The sequence below is a fragment of the Nannospalax galili genome, unplaced genomic scaffold (genome assembly GCF_000622305.1).
Source record: "Nannospalax galili isolate Female #2095 unplaced genomic scaffold, S.galili_v1.0 scaffold529, whole genome shotgun sequence".
NCBI lineage: Eukaryota > Metazoa > Chordata > Mammalia > Rodentia > Spalacidae > Nannospalax > Nannospalax galili.
In genome coordinates, this window is record NW_008360309.1 from 452091 (window position 1) to 467186 (window position 15096).

The 15096-nt window shown below is 49.7% G+C and overlaps 1 protein-coding gene and 1 pseudogene across 1 annotated transcript in view; both read left to right on the top strand.

Moving 5' to 3' along the window:
- The window catches only part of Pbx4 (PBX homeobox 4), a 49483-nt gene extending 35214 nt beyond the window's left edge, over positions 1–14269 (top strand). The window contains exons 3-8 of the mRNA XM_008824677.2: positions 7300–7541; positions 7817–8007; positions 10321–10456; positions 11896–12052; positions 12453–12559; positions 13966–14269. Of these exons, the coding sequence (XP_008822899.1) occupies positions 7300–7541; positions 7817–8007; positions 10321–10456; positions 11896–12052; positions 12453–12559; positions 13966–14058 (926 nt within the window). The 3' untranslated portion in view covers positions 14059–14269. The remainder of the gene's footprint in view (positions 1–7299; positions 7542–7816; positions 8008–10320; positions 10457–11895; positions 12053–12452; positions 12560–13965) is intronic.
- On the top strand, positions 4847–5065 carry LOC115068675 (annotated as a pseudogene).
- Positions 14270–15096: the final 827 nt, after the last annotated feature.

A 15096-nucleotide genomic window follows, 5' to 3' on the forward strand; every position in this document is an offset into this window, starting at 1 on the left:
TTTTTTTTGTCAAGTCTTTAAACTTTTAAATTTCATTTTGTGTGTGTGTGTGTGTTACTTATGTGCCATGGCATATGTTATGGGTCAGAGAACAACTTTCTGGAAGTTGGTTCTCTCCTTCCACTTTGGGGGTCCCAAGGATAGAATTTGGGTTGTTAGACTTAGTGGAAATCACCTTTATTCATCTCACCAGCTCTGGAATATTCTTTTGGTTTTTTTTGAATATTCTTTTTTAAAATATTTGTTTATTATTTTTATTTTATGTGTATGAGTGTATTGCCTGCATGTATGTGAGTGCACCTGTGCCGTGCAATGCCGCGGAGGTCAGAAGAGGGCTTCGGATTCCCTTGGAACTGGAGTTAAAGGCATTCGTAGTCACCATGTAGGTGCTGGGAATTGAACCTGGGTCCTCTGGAAGAACAGTCACTGCTCTTAACCGCTAAGCCATCTCTCCAGCCCCTGGAATATTCTTTTTAAAGTCTTATGAGGGGCCAATGAGATAGCTCAGGGGGTAAAGACACTTGCAATGCAAGCCTGGCAACCTGAGTTCAATACCTGGAACCTATCTCAAAGGCAAAATGGAGAACAGACTCCACAAAATGGTCCTCTGACTTCCACACGTGTGCCACATACACCATACATAGACACAGACACACACACACACACACACACACACACACACAAATAATTTGAAACTGTATGAGACTGAGAACATTTAGTGACTTAAAACAAGGATTTATGGGCTGGAGAGATGGCTCAGTGGTTAAGAACACATATTGCTCTTACAGAGGACCCAAGTTTGGTTCCCAGCACTTACGGCAGACAGCTCACAACTGGCTGTAATTCCACCCCCAGGGCATCTGACTCCTCTGACCTCTGATGGCACCTGCCTACACATGTGCACAAATGTACACACAGACAACACGTACACAGAACTAAAAATAAAATAAATGAGTCAATAAATCTTTTTTTCTTTAATACCAGAGATTTATTTAGATGTTGTTTAAATGAATTACCCTGTGGGACATGGCCTCAAAGGTTAAAGTGTCACCCAGCAGCTGGCTGTGGGTTCTTTGTCCCCAGTGGACAAGCAAGAGGAAGCTTGGCTAGCGCTGGTGTCAGCAGCTTTTGCTCCCTGCTTGGTGCGTGGCGGCCCTGCAGGCAGGCAGAGCAGCAGCAGCTGCGCCCTCTAGTGTTCCAGCCCGTGATGGCGTCAGTACAGACCCTTTGCCCAGGTTGAGACCTTTGGCCTTGAACTGCTTCTGGTAGCCGGACTGCAGGCTTTCCTCTCTGCCTCCTTACAACCTTTTATCCTTAAGTTCAGCTCCCCTCCCGCTCTTGCTGTTCCCACCCCACTCCCTTTCCCCTGCCCTGGACACTCTTGAACTGTTCAACTGGCTGCCTGACCCTTTCCACAATTCAGCCACCATCACTTAGCCTGCCCAGTCCTGCTATCATGAGGACAGTTCCACAGCTCATCACTTAGTGGCTGCTCCGCCATAATCACGTTTCTCTCTCTGTGCTTCTTTCTTTGTTTCCAGCTCAGCTGCACTACTGAAAGTAGGTAAGAAAAGACGAGCCAGGGAAGCCGCCCAGCCAGCTCCTGTGTACCAGTCACGGCAGACCTCTGCTAGGGCACCCTCTGGTCAAAGTGGAAATGGCTCCACAGTCATAGAGTTCACAAAGGCACAGGGGCAGCCCTAGCCAAGGTGTACAGGAGTGCTCAGTGTGACCTTAGGTGTCTCAGGACATCTGTGGAGTGTTCCAGACGGCCTGTGTTGGCATAACAGTAGTCCAACTGGCTGTTTGAGGGACAGTCCTTTCACTCAAGGCAGATAAGGCAGCAAGAAAGAGCTGTCAGTTTGGGGATCAAGTTCCCTATTCCCAGCAGCATCTTTGCTTGTAAGAAAACAAGCGTCAAGAATGCATTTTTAAAAAAAGTGCTTACAAGTAGAGCTCTTTAAAACTTATCAGAGGGGCTAGAGAGATGACTTGGTGGTTAAAGTGCCTGTCACACAAGTGTGAGGACCTGAGTTCAAATCCCCAGCACCCACATAAAAGCAGTGTATGATGTTGTGCACAAGTAACCCCAGCACCAGGGGAGGAGGGACAGAGACAGACAGATCCCTGAAGATCCATTAGCCAGCCAGCCTGGCTGAATCCGTGAGCTCCAGGCTCAGTGAGACCCTGTCTCAAAAAATAAATGTGAACAGCAAAGACGCCCTTCAAGATTAACCTCACACAAGTTTTTTAAAAATTGGAGGCTAGATACATGGTTCAGTGGTTAAGAGCACTGACTGCTCTTGCAGAGGATCCGGGTTCCATTCCCAACTTCCTGTAACTAGTTCCAGGGGATCTGACCCCCAGTGCACTTACACATATGCAGGCAAAACACTCAGACACATAAAATAAGAATAAATAAAAAAATATTTTTAAACATCATAAGTCAGGCATGGTGATAGAATCCCAGCTGAGGCAAGAGGATTGCCAAAAATGGAAGCCGTCATGAGTAACAGGCCGGCCTCGTCGGCTAGTGAGAGTGTCTCAAACAGGAAGGGAAGGCTCTTCTTCACCTGTTTGCTCCTGGTGGTGGTTACTTGCTTCTTTCTTTGAGCTTTTTGTTTGTTTTTAATTTTTTCCCTTTTTTGAGACAGAATCTCACTATATAGCCCTGGCTAGCCTAGAACTCACTATGTAAACCAGGCTGGCCTCAAACACAGAAATCTGCCTGCCTCTGGAGTGCTGGAATTAAGGGCATGTGCCTTCATGCCTGGCAGGTTTTAAATATTTGGGGGGGGGTATTTATTTATTTTTATTTATGTGCATGTCTGTGTATGTGCACATGTGGGGAGGTGCTGCCAGAGGCCAGAGGTGTTGAATCCCCTGGAGCTGGAGTTATAGGCAGTTCTGAGCTGCCGCACATGGGTGATGGGAACCTAACCCAGGTCCTCTGCAAGAACCACAAGTTCTCTGAGCCATCTCTCCAGCCCTGGCTTGGTGTTTTTAATTAACTCTTTTTCATTACTGTTTTTCTCCTGAGGGTGACTATACTGATTCTCATTCATATTCATTTTCATTGAAAGGACAAGCACGGGTTCCAACCTTTTGACACTGGGACATGACATTGTCACCTACAAATGTGTTGGGTCACTTCATAGCTATCCTAGAATGGGCTCCAGGTTCTACATGCCTGACAGATTTTGAAAGTGTCCTGGACAGAGGTAAATCCTCTATGTGTTTAGATACACAGATGATGTGGACTTGGGTTTGCTGATCATTGATTTAGATATCCATCCTGTATTCATGAGTGGAGAAGGAAACTGTCCTGGAAGTTGTGATCTTTCTGCCCCTGGCCTTCCCAGAATTCTGATGGCAGGTGTGTGCCAACAGGCCTGGCTTGGACTGTGATTTTTTTCACAAAGTTCTTGCTTTGAATTGGTAGCAGAGTTCTCCATATGGCTCCCTCCCAGGAGTAAGCCAGGGCCTCGCACATGCTATGCCAGGGGTAGTTCTACCTCTGTACCTGGAACAAGGTGAGGGAAGAGGGAACCCTGAGGGTGGGTGTCTGTGGAGCTGCTCTGCAGGTGAAAGAAGCACCTTCGGGTTTCAGGTGAGGGTCCTAAGGACATTGTGGGCCTCTAAACCAGAGTACAGCTGGGACTTTTCACAGCAGCAGTCCATGAATGGGGCAGTGAAGTGACACACTTCCCTATGAGCTTATCAACCCCTTACGTGAGAGTGCACATGTACACATGTGTTCATGATTCCCATCTGAGCTGTGCAGAAACTAAGGCTCAGATCCTGCCTATGCCATTGGCCTCACAAAGTATGACGGTGGTTCCCGTGGCTGGCATCAGAATTCCTCCACTTTTCCTGGTTCTTATTTTCCTGGGATAGAAAATAAAAAACAACTTTAGGTTATATTCCTCAGTTAGTGTGCTGGGCTACCACAACAAAGTACCGTGGGGCAGTCTACCAGTAGCAAAGGCACAGTTAGGCCTTGCTGGTGCTGAGCAGGTGACAGATCCCGCACAGATCACTTGGGATGGTCCAGCCAGTGTGATGGACTAAAACTCAGGGAGTCACCATATGGGTCCCAGAGATTGAACTCAAGTCCTCAGGCTTGCTGGCAAGCTCCTTTACCCGCTGAACCATCTCATCTAGGCTCTGTTTTTCATGGTAGCATTGTGTATCTGTGTGATGCATGAGCCCATGGGTACTCTCTGCTTTATTTCTGTCTAGACAGAGCATCTCTCACTGAGCCTAGATCACAACTGGAGGCCAGCAAGCCCCAACAATCTTGTCCCTGCTCTTCCCAGTGCTAGGATTACAGATATGTACATGGCCACTCACAACATTTTACATGGGTTTTGGGGACTGGATTCAGATCTTTATACTTTGCAAGGCAACCATTCTTACCCACTGAGTCATCTGTCCAGCTACTTGCATTTTTAAAAATAATCCCTGGTGTGGCACCTGGCTCTGAGGAACCTTTAGATGTTTGCTGTTGGGTACATAAAAGGAAGAACTCATTGTGCTGTCACAGCCCACATCACACTTCCAACACTGACTGTCCCTGATTCTGTTGATCTTGCAGTGGAAGGCAGGAGGGTTGCTTCTTTTCAGATGTGGGGACTGGAGATGGCTCCTGCTCTTACAGAGAACCTGAATTTGGTTCCCAACACCCATGATTGGCAGCTTATAACTGCCTGTAACTCTAGCTCCCAGGGATCTTACGCCCTCTTCTGGATTTTGTGGGTACCTGCACACATGTACATACACACAATTAGAAATAAAATCACCCTGGCTCCTTCACCCTGAGACTTGCCAGCCCTCACCCAGACAGATGGACAAGTTGACTGGCTCTAGAGTGCACCATGCTGCCATGAAAAAGGTGGTTCAGTAGCTCCGGATAGAGCCCAGGCTCAATCCCAGGAAGGTTTCCTAGGCAGCTACAAACTTAAAACAGTTGTGTCTGCAGAATGCTTAGCATGACCCTCTGTTGACTGGAGTATCTTCAAGCACAAATCCCTTCAGACCCTAGAAAATCTGCTCCTTTTTGTAATCAAATCTTTCAGAAGTTTCTTAGGCTACTTTTCGTAAACTAGTGAATATTCAAGAAATCTAAAGTCTGCACAAAGCATCCCTGTAACACATGTGCATAATACATAATCTTCTGTTTGTCAGTCCTTAATAGCTACCTCTCTGAATTTCCATGAATTTCTGTTTCACAAGGTTAAAACTTTTATATACACTGCCTGTAGCATATAACAAAACAGCATACAAGTTTTTTAAAATAGGGCTGGAGAGATGGCTCAGTGGTTAAGAGCACTGGCTGTTCTTGCAGAGGACCTGGGTTCAATTCCCAGCTCCCACATGACAGCTAACAACCATCCACAACTCCAGTTCCAGAGGATACAATGCCCTCTTCTGCAGTTAAGACTGCTCTTGCAGAAGACCCAGGTTTGGTTCCCAGCACCCACATGGCAACTAACAACTGTCTATAACTCCAGTTCCAGGGGAATATGATGCCACCATTTGACTTCTGTGGGCATTGCACAACATGGGTGCATATATATAGATGCAGGCAATACACTCATACAAATAAAATAAAATAAAAATAATAAATACAATGTTTAAAATTTTAGTTTTATTTTATATGTTTGATTGTTTTGCTAGCATGTATGTACGTGCATCTGTGCATGCCATGCCCATGGAGGACAGAAGAGGGCTTGGGATTCCCTGGCACTGGAATTACAGGTACTTGTTAGTCACCATGTGGGTACCAGGAACTGACCCTGGGTCCTCTGCAAGAGTAGCTAGTGCTCTTAACTGCTAAGCCATCTCTCCAGCCCCTGGTCTCCATTTTGTTTTAATGAGGCAGGGTCTCTCACTGAACTCAGAGCCAGCTTGCATCATTGATTCCTTGATTCTGCTTCCCCAACACTGGGATTATAGGTGGACCATCACACCTGCCCAGATTTACTTGGTTCGGGGTGATTTGAACTTCGATTCTCGTGCTTGTACAATAAGCCCCTATTAAACTTAACTTTTTCCCTTTCCAAAACATTTTCTTGTTTTCCTACAATCTACCCAATAATTTTTTTTTTTTTGGTGTTTTGAGACAGGATGGAATCAGTTTGCCAACATCTTGATCAAACATTTCCTCTCCAACATTATAACACCACCAGCCCCAGCACACAAACATGGACACACAGGGACACACACAGCAGAACTCACCAGTGCAGTGCCGTGCCCAGTCCCAGTGCTAGGCTGTGCTCGCCTCTAAATGTTTCTTTTACATTTATTTATCATTTATTTATTTATTTATGTATTTATTACTTATTTATTTATTTATTTGAGGGGACTGCATATATACCACAGAGCACATGTGGTAGTCATAGGACACTTTGTAGGAATTGGTTCTCTCCATCCACCATGTGTGTCTCAGAGATTGAACTTGTCTTTATATCCACAACAGCACCAAGATGCCCCCTCCCAGCACTTCAGGAGACTTGGCTCAGGAGTCAGAGTTCCCTAGTACCAAGCACCTTCCCCACAGCCTGCCTAGCCTGGCTATGTTCTCACAGCTGTAATCAAGTTCCACCTGGCCTCCTTGCCCCAGTGCCGATGAAGATGACACTTGGATCAGTGTCCCAGTGGGTTACACAGTAGCTCTGATCAGTTGTGGTAATAAAGGGACTAGAGGGACAGCTCAGGAGTTAAGAGCTGTCCTCTTCTAGAAGACCCAGTTCCTAGCACCCACAACTGCCTGTCCAACTCCAGCTCCAGAGGCTCCAACTCCCTCTTCTGGATATATACATAAAAATTTTAAAGTGTGGTAATAGCTGGACATGGTGGTACATGCCTTTAATCCTGATCTCTGTAAAATCGAAGCCAGCCTGGTCTACATAGCAAGTTCCAGTCCATCTGGTGTTCAGGGAAACCCTGTCTCAAAAAACCAACAAAAGTATAGGGGCTGGAGAGATGGCTCAGCAGTTAAGAGGACTGGCTGCTCTTACAGAGGACCTGGGTTCAATTCCCAGCACCCACATGGTGGCTACCAACTGTCCGTAACTCCAGTTCCAGGGGATCTGACGCCCTCTTCTGTCCTCAGTGGGCACTGCACAACACGGGTGCACTTACCTACATGCAGGCAATACATGCATAAACACAAAATAAAAACAAATACATCAAAAAAAATTTTAAGTGTGATAATAGTCCAGCTATGTGCCAGTGCTGCTTGGCTCTGGCTGGTTTTCTCTGCAGAGAACACGTCCCCTTCTGTCTGTCATCTAGCCGTGAACATTCGGCATCAGGAAGAGGATCCCCCTGACGCTCAGCTCCTGAGGCTGGATAACATGCTGCTGGCCGAGGGTGTGTCCAGGCCGGAGAAGAGAGGACGAGGAGTGGCGGCGGCCGGCAGCGCAGCAACCCCAGGTGGCTGTCCAAATGACAATAGCATTGAGCACTCAGACTACAGGGCCAAGCTGTCCCAGATCCGACAGATTTACCACTCTGAGCTAGAGAAATATGAACAGGTGATCTTTCTGCATGCAAGAGTTTCTATCATGTGAATGCGCATTTGTCACAGCCAAACGTGGACGCTAACCCCTTCCTCTGTGGCAGAACAGGGACAGCCCACCAGTGGTTGCCACAGAGGTGGCCATGTCACTGAAGGCCTTTTCCTTCACTCCTCCGAAGCTGGCCTGTGTGTGAGCCGTGGGGGTGGCAGGTGGCTGGTCAGGTGTGGAGCCTGCCGCCCTGCACCACCCCACTGCTTAGTCATAGGCTGGCCTGTCTGTCCCCACCCTAGGCCTGCCGTGAGTTCACCACCCATGTCACCAACCTTCTCCGGGAGCAGAGCAGGGTGAGGCCCGTGTCTTTCTGGGAGATCGAGCACATGGTGGGTGTCATCCAGGGCAAGTTCAGTGCCATCCAGCGGCAGCTGAAGCACAGCACATGCGAGGCTGTGATGACCCTGCGCTCGCGCTTCCTGGATGCCAGGTGAGGGACTGTGCGGAATGCCACCGGGACCCTAAGGATTGGTCAGTAGTAAAGTGGGAGCAAGATGTTGTGCTGTGTGTGCTGTGCTATGCTGTTTTGTATTGCTGGGGAGTGAACTCAGAGCCTTGTACACACTAAGCATGTGCCCTGCCTACCACTGAATGACACCCCAGCCCTTTTGGGGTTTAAGTCAGGTCCAGAAGCTCTGGCTGTGGACTGCGTGTAGGCCTCACACAACCTTCTTGGGAAAAGGCCCAAAGTGCTTGGCTACAGGGTTTGATGGTTTGTTCCTATGTTTATTTTTAGATTTTTTTTTTAATCTGTATAAGTATATTGCCTGCATGTATGTAAGTGCATCCATGTTGTGCAATTCCTGTGGAGGTCAGAAGAGAGCATTGGATCCCCTAGAACTGGAATTACAGACAGTTGTTAGCCACCATGTAGGTGCTGGGAACTGAACCTGGGTCCTCTGCAGGAGCAGCCAGTGCTCTTAACTGCTGAGCCATCTCTCCAGCCCGTTTTTAGATTTTTGAAACAACGTGCCCTTGTAGCTCCAGCTGGTCTGGAATTCACTATGTAAACAAGGCTGGTCTCCATTTCACAGAGATCTGCCTGCCTCTGCCTCCCAAGTGCTGAGATTAAAGGTGTGCACCATCACGGAGATCTGCCTAGCTCTGCTGGGATTAAAGGTGTGTGCCACCACACCAGGCTCTAGCCTTTGTTTTTATTTTTCAATTGTGTGTGTGTGTGTGTGTGTGTGTGTGTGTGTGCAGGCTCTCGGGCAAGTGGACGGCATATGTGTGCCATGGCATGCATGTGAAAGTCAGAGGACAACCACAGGTGTCAGGGCTCATCTTCCACCTTGTTTGAGACAGTTCTGTTGTTTTCCACTGTGTGCTCCTGGAGCTTCTGGGGACTCTCCTGTCTTGCCACCAGCTCCCCACAGGAGCACTGCCATCACAGGTGTGCATGCCACATCTGACTTTTATGTGGGTTCCAGGAACTCAAACTCGGGTCCTCACACTTGTCCACTGCCCACTGAGGCATCTCCAAAGCCCCTGACTGTTGTTTTTAAAACTGCCCGAAGATACCGGGCATAGTGGTGCACGTCTTTAATCCCAGCACTTGGGAGGCAAAGGCAGGTGGATCTCTGTGAGTTCAAGGCCAGCTGGGGCTACAGGGAGACCCTGTCTCAAAAATACAAAACACAAAACAACAAAAAAACCAACATGCCAGAAGATCCACATTGGGAGATGGCTTAGTCAGTAACGTGCTTTGCCTTACCAACATGAAGTCCTGAGTTCAGAACCCCAACACCCACATGAAAAGCCAGTGTGGGTTAGGTGTGGTGGCACACACCCTTAATTCTAACACTCTGGAGGCAGAGGCAGGCGAATTTCTGTGAGTTCAAGGCCAGCCTGGTCTACATAGTGAGTTCCAGGCCAGCTGGGGCTACAGGGAGACCCTGTCTCAAAAAGACCAAAGAAAAAAAACAAAGCAAAACAAAACAAAACAAAAAAAACAACCAAAGAAAAAGCCAGGTGTGGGCCAGACGGCTCAAAGGATAGAAGCATTTACTGCACAAGCCTCAAGACCTGAATTTGATCCCTAGATCCACTGAGGAAGGAGAGAACCAATGGCAAAAAGTTGTCCTCTGACCGCCACACACATTCCATGGCATGCATGCACCTGCTTGCACAGACAGGCAAACACAAAAACACATGGATGATTTTTAAAGGAAAATTCAGGGGGTCTGCAACCCAGGCACTGGAGATGTGGAAACAGGTGGATCCCTGGGGCTCACTGGCTACTCAGTCTGGCCAAATCAGTGAGCTACAGGTTCAATGAGAGACCATGCTCAACATAAGTGCCTTTGGGGGTCAGAAGAGGGTGTTGGATCCCCTGGAACTGAAGTCATGGACAGTTATTAGCTGCCATGTGGGTTCTGGGATTCGCACCTGGTCTTCAAGAGCATCCAGTGCTCTTAACCACTGAGCCATCTCTGCAGCCAGTCATGGTGGTGCACACCTCTAATTCCAGCACTAGGAAGGCAGAGGCAGAGATGGAAGGCAGAGATGGAAGCCAGCCTGGTCTACATAGCAAGTTCCAGGTCAGCCAGGGTTACTTAGTAAGTCTGTCTCCAAAAGAAATAAAGATGTGGGGTGATAGAGGAAGACACCCAACATCAACACACACAAACATGAGCACATTCACACACCCGTGTTAAAGCCTGCCCAAAGATCAAAGTTAGGGGTGAGGGTTAATACCAGAGTCCGGCATGTGGCTGCATACTGAGGCCTTCTGTCTCTTCAGGCGGAAGCGGAGAAATTTCAGCAAGGAGGCAACGGAAGTGCTAAATGAGTATTTTTATTCCCACTTGAGCAACCCTTATCCCAGCGAAGAAACCAAGGAAGAGCTGGCCAGGAAGGGTGGCATCACAGTGTCCCAGGTGAGCTTTCCTTGCCCTTGGAAGAACCAGAAGGTTAAGTCTCGTGAAGAGGAGCCCAGTGGCCATGTTGAGTCAGCTAGGTTCCACTCAGATCCCAGCTCTGCGCTGTGAATGTGAAGATTTGGGCAGGCGCTGTCCTCCCTCACTGTGAGACGGGTGTGAGCTTACCCACCAATTATGTGGAGTTCTCTCAAGGGATGCTGCTAGGGTGTGACAGAGTAGGTGTGGGGTGGGAGCTCCTGAGGTGGGATGGGGGCCCCTGAGGTGGGGTGAAGCCCCTGAGATGGGGTAGGAGCTTTGCTGAGGCTCTGCCTTCCGTCAGCCTAACAGCTCCTTGCTAGGCCATTATGAGGGGTGACATATGAACAGTACTAGCCATGCACCTGATACACCCCAGCTACCCCCAAGAGTGGGGATCTCAGGTCCAGGGGGATGCAGGCTCCCTGGCTTTTTGAGGGAGGAGGCAGAAGCAGCCTATGGCTGCTGCTGTGAGGCAGTGAATGCTTGGTGAACATCTCCCCCAAGACATTCTTGGTTTCCCTCAGGTAGCTTTCCATCTTTACCAGCCCAAGGGGGTCCTCGGCCCACCCTGGGTGACTGCCAGGGTCCAGAGTTCAATTTGTGACATCTAAGTTCTGCCTCTTTTTTCTTTCTTTTTTTTTTTTTTTTTTTTTTTTTTTGTCTTTTTGAAGCAGGGTCTCCCTGTAGCCCGAGCTGTCCTGGAACTCACTATGTAGACCAGGCTGGCCTTGAACTCACAGAGATCCGCCTACCTCTGCCTCCCAAGTGCTGGGACTACAGGCGTGCACCACCATGCCTGGCTTTTCTTTCTTTTTTATGTATATGAATGTTTTGCCTGCATGTATGTAAATGTACCTCATATGTGCAATGCCTGTGGAGGCCAGAAGAGGACATCAGATCCCCTGGACAGAAGAGGGCTTAGAGTCCCCTGACAGTTGTTACCTGCTGTGTGGGTGCCGGGAACTGAATCCTCTTGAAGAGCAGCCAACGCTCTGCACTGAGCCACCTCTCCAGACCTTTCTTTTCTTTTTCCTTGTTTTGCAGTGCTAGGAATTGTACATGTTCATCAAGCATTCTACCGCTGAGCTGCAGCCCCAGCCCATGAGAGTTTGTTTGTTTTATGTAGTTATAAGCAGACATGTGCCACAGTGACATGTGAAGGTCAGAGGATAGGTTGCAGTTCATACTCTTCCGCCATGTGGTTCCCAGGAATCAAACTCAGGTCATTAGGCTTAACAGCAAGCACCTTTACCTGCTGAGCCATCTTGCCAGCTCCCAGCCTCTTATAGCAAGCTCCAAGACTGTTCCTTTTGGGCAGTGAGAGGAAAAACCCTCTCAAGCAGCCCTTATATGGTCTGTCCCCAACTTGACTGACACCATGGCAGCTTCCATCTGTCTGTCTGTCTGTCCGTCCACAGGTCTCTAACTGGTTTGGCAACAAAAGAATCCGGTATAAAAAGAACACTGGGAAGTTTCAGGAAGAGGCTACCATCTACACTGGTAAAATAGCTGTGGATACTACTGAGGCCCAAGGCCCAGGGCGTCAGGCCAGCTCCCTGTCCACACCCAGCCCTGGTGAGTGAGGCTGTGGCTCATGGTGAAATTTCTGGGGCTTTTGTTTGTTTGTTTTTGGGTGGGGAGTTGAGATAGGGTCTCATTATATAGCCCTGACTGGACTAGAACTCAATGATCCACCTGCCTCCCCCTGTCCAGTGCTGGGATTAAAAGTGTGTGCCTCCAGATAGGACAGGGGTTTCTGGAGCTTCTTGACTACGATCCCAGCCAACAGAACCCTGTACAGCCAAAGCCAGTACCAACAGAATGAACAAGAACAGCTTGGACTCTGCTGCACGGGGCCAGTGTCCCCACAAGGGCTGGGGCATGAGCAGGTGGCCATATGCCAACCAGAAGTCCCTGTGACTGCTGGCCCAACTCTGGTTGTGACCTGCATCCTGATTCCTTCTATTTCTCACAGCTTCCTCTGGTCCCTTCCCACTGCCCAGTGGTGGAGACATGGTTTTCACTCTGCAGACCCTGGCCTTTCTCCAGCTTCCACCTGGGGGAAGCTGCTTACAGCCCAAGGTGAGTTGACCACACTGTGACACCCCCTACCCCAGGGCCTGGGCCTGCAGGGAGACCCTGGTCCTGGGTCTCAGGAGGAGATCATGAGGAAAAGCTAGGTTCTTCCAGGGAAACAGTTGGCCTCTGGACTCAGACCTACCCATCACTGGGGGTGGGTCTTCTCACCCTGCTCGGTAGGTCATCAGCAAGGCCAGAGATGCATTTTGGTGACTAGCATTGAGGTAGCCAAGGTGCCTCCAGAACTTTCCCAGGGTGTCACCTATCTCCTGGTCTGTCCTGACGGCCTGACTGCAGCCGCCTCTAAAGGAGCTGTGAGTTGTCCTAAGGGTGCTGCATAAGTACCTTAGCCCTGGCCAAGGCCTGATGAGCCCCATGAATTTCTCCCTAGAAGCTCCCACAGAGCCAGCCTGGGGCTCAGGACAGTGCCTGCACAGATGGTAGTGGCTCTGGCTCTGGCCCTGTCTGCCATCACCATTATAGCCCCAGCCCGTAGCACAACAGCAGCTTGAAGTCTGTTTCTGCCTCTGGCATTACCGGAGGCTCAGGCTTTCTGGGGCAGAGCCATCCGGAGTGAGAGAGGAATTAGAACAAGGCCCCAATCCACCCTTGCTCTGGACCCAGTGGCTCTGTCAGCCCCAGCACTGAGCAAAGAAAGTCAGGCCTGGGGCAACACCATGCCATGCAGAAACCCTCCTGAGCCACCAGGGCCTAACCTGCAAGGCCACTGTCCCCTGCCTGGGTCCCTCAGCACACCCCAGCAACTGCCTCACTCACAGAGCCTCCACCGCACCTGCCCGACCTGAGCAAGTACAGAGGGGAAGCTGTTCCTCAGTTTGAGTGCCTGGCACCTCCTGTGCCTCACCCTGTGTCCACCTGAGGGCATTGTCCCCTGAGCCCAGCATTTCTGTCCAGTTACCCTCAGACGGACAGGCAGGGCAGGCCAAGCCTCTTGTCTGACATGTACTGTGTCCTCTGGACACCACAGATGGAGACTCTTGCTCCTGTCGTGAGGGGACAGTTGCTGCCCACTAGCTATGGCCCTGCCCTCCTGGCTGCCCACAGGCCAGTGTAGCCAGGCTTTGAACTTCCCTCTTTGTTCTGCTGCCCCCGAGACACTTCAGGTGGAGGTGGTGGCTCTGGGCCTGGCCTTGTCTGTGTTCCTCAGGCTGTGGGAACTCGGTTCCTGATGCCAGCATGCTTTGTGGAAGATCCTGGGGCAGTGGTGAGGCTGGTCTTCCTACTGGAAGCTTGTCCTGACACACATCCGGTGGAGAGGCTGGTCGTGTCATAGCGCTGACTCCCTCGCCCTGCTCGCCTGGCTCTTCCTGGAGGCCATCAGCCTGCAAGTCCTAAGCCCCCTAGGAACTCGGTGGTCACCTGCTCTCATGCTCTGTCTGTCTTTTCAGGCCCATGGCAGCTGGCAGGGCACCACCACCCCTCAGCCAGCCTCATCTCCTGCTGGAGACTCTGGCAGCATTAACTCGGATGCCTCTAATTAAGTTGTGGGGACCCAGCTGCACACCATGGAGACCGGCCTTGTGTCCTGACTGTTATCTCAGAAGCCCCTTGCCGGCCAGGATGTAAGCAGGGGGAGGCGCCCCTCACCCTCCTGCCTCAGTGCGTTCTTTTAAACAGTAATTTCATGGTTGACAATAGATTGTTATTCTAGGGCTTGCCCTGAGCTCCCCATTAAAGTTTTTGACTTGTTTTCATTCCAGTGTTTTCAGTACAGGCTTGTTCAGGTGATAGGTGACAACCTGGACACCTCACGGCTCTTCCACGACCTGGGTGCTGCGGTGTGCTCTCTTCTGATTCACAGTTGGTTTTATATTTTTGTTCTCTTTTACCTTTTTGATGTTTGGGAGTTTGGGTCTTTTCTTTCTTTCATTTTATGTTTTCTTTTTATACATGTGTGTGCATACATGTGTGTCTGTGTGTATATGATGTGTACACAGTGACTGCAGAGACCAGAAGAGGATGTCAGATCCCTGGCACTGGAGCTACAGGCAGCTGTGAACTGCCCGGGTCCTCAGCAAGAACAGCCAGTGCTCTGACCACTGAGCCACCTCTCCAGCCTCTTGCACTGTTTTTTTGATTATTTGTTTGCTTGGCTGGTTGGTTTGGTGATTTTTGTTTTTTTGTTATTTTTGTTTTGTTTTGGTCTCAATATGTAGCCCTGGATGGCCTGGAACTCACAGGAACCTGCCTGCCTCTGCCCCCCAAGTGATGTTATGCTCTCCCCTCCCAAGGGCTCCCCACACACTTGGGGCTCATGGGAGGCAAGCCCAGTTCACCCTGGGATACCCTGGAATCAGCTACTGCTCACCCACATGAGTGCTTCACCCTGCCCTCTGCCCTTCCTGAGAGCCAGCAGTGCTTTCAGATGACCACCTGTCATCCCCGAGCACTCTCGACCACCAAAGGAACCTGTCTCCACTCTCCCCTCCTGTGTCTGGACTCACCTGCTCTAAACATCTGTGGAGCACCACACTACGCATGGCTTTTGGTGTGTAACTTCTGTCACCGGCATTGTTTTT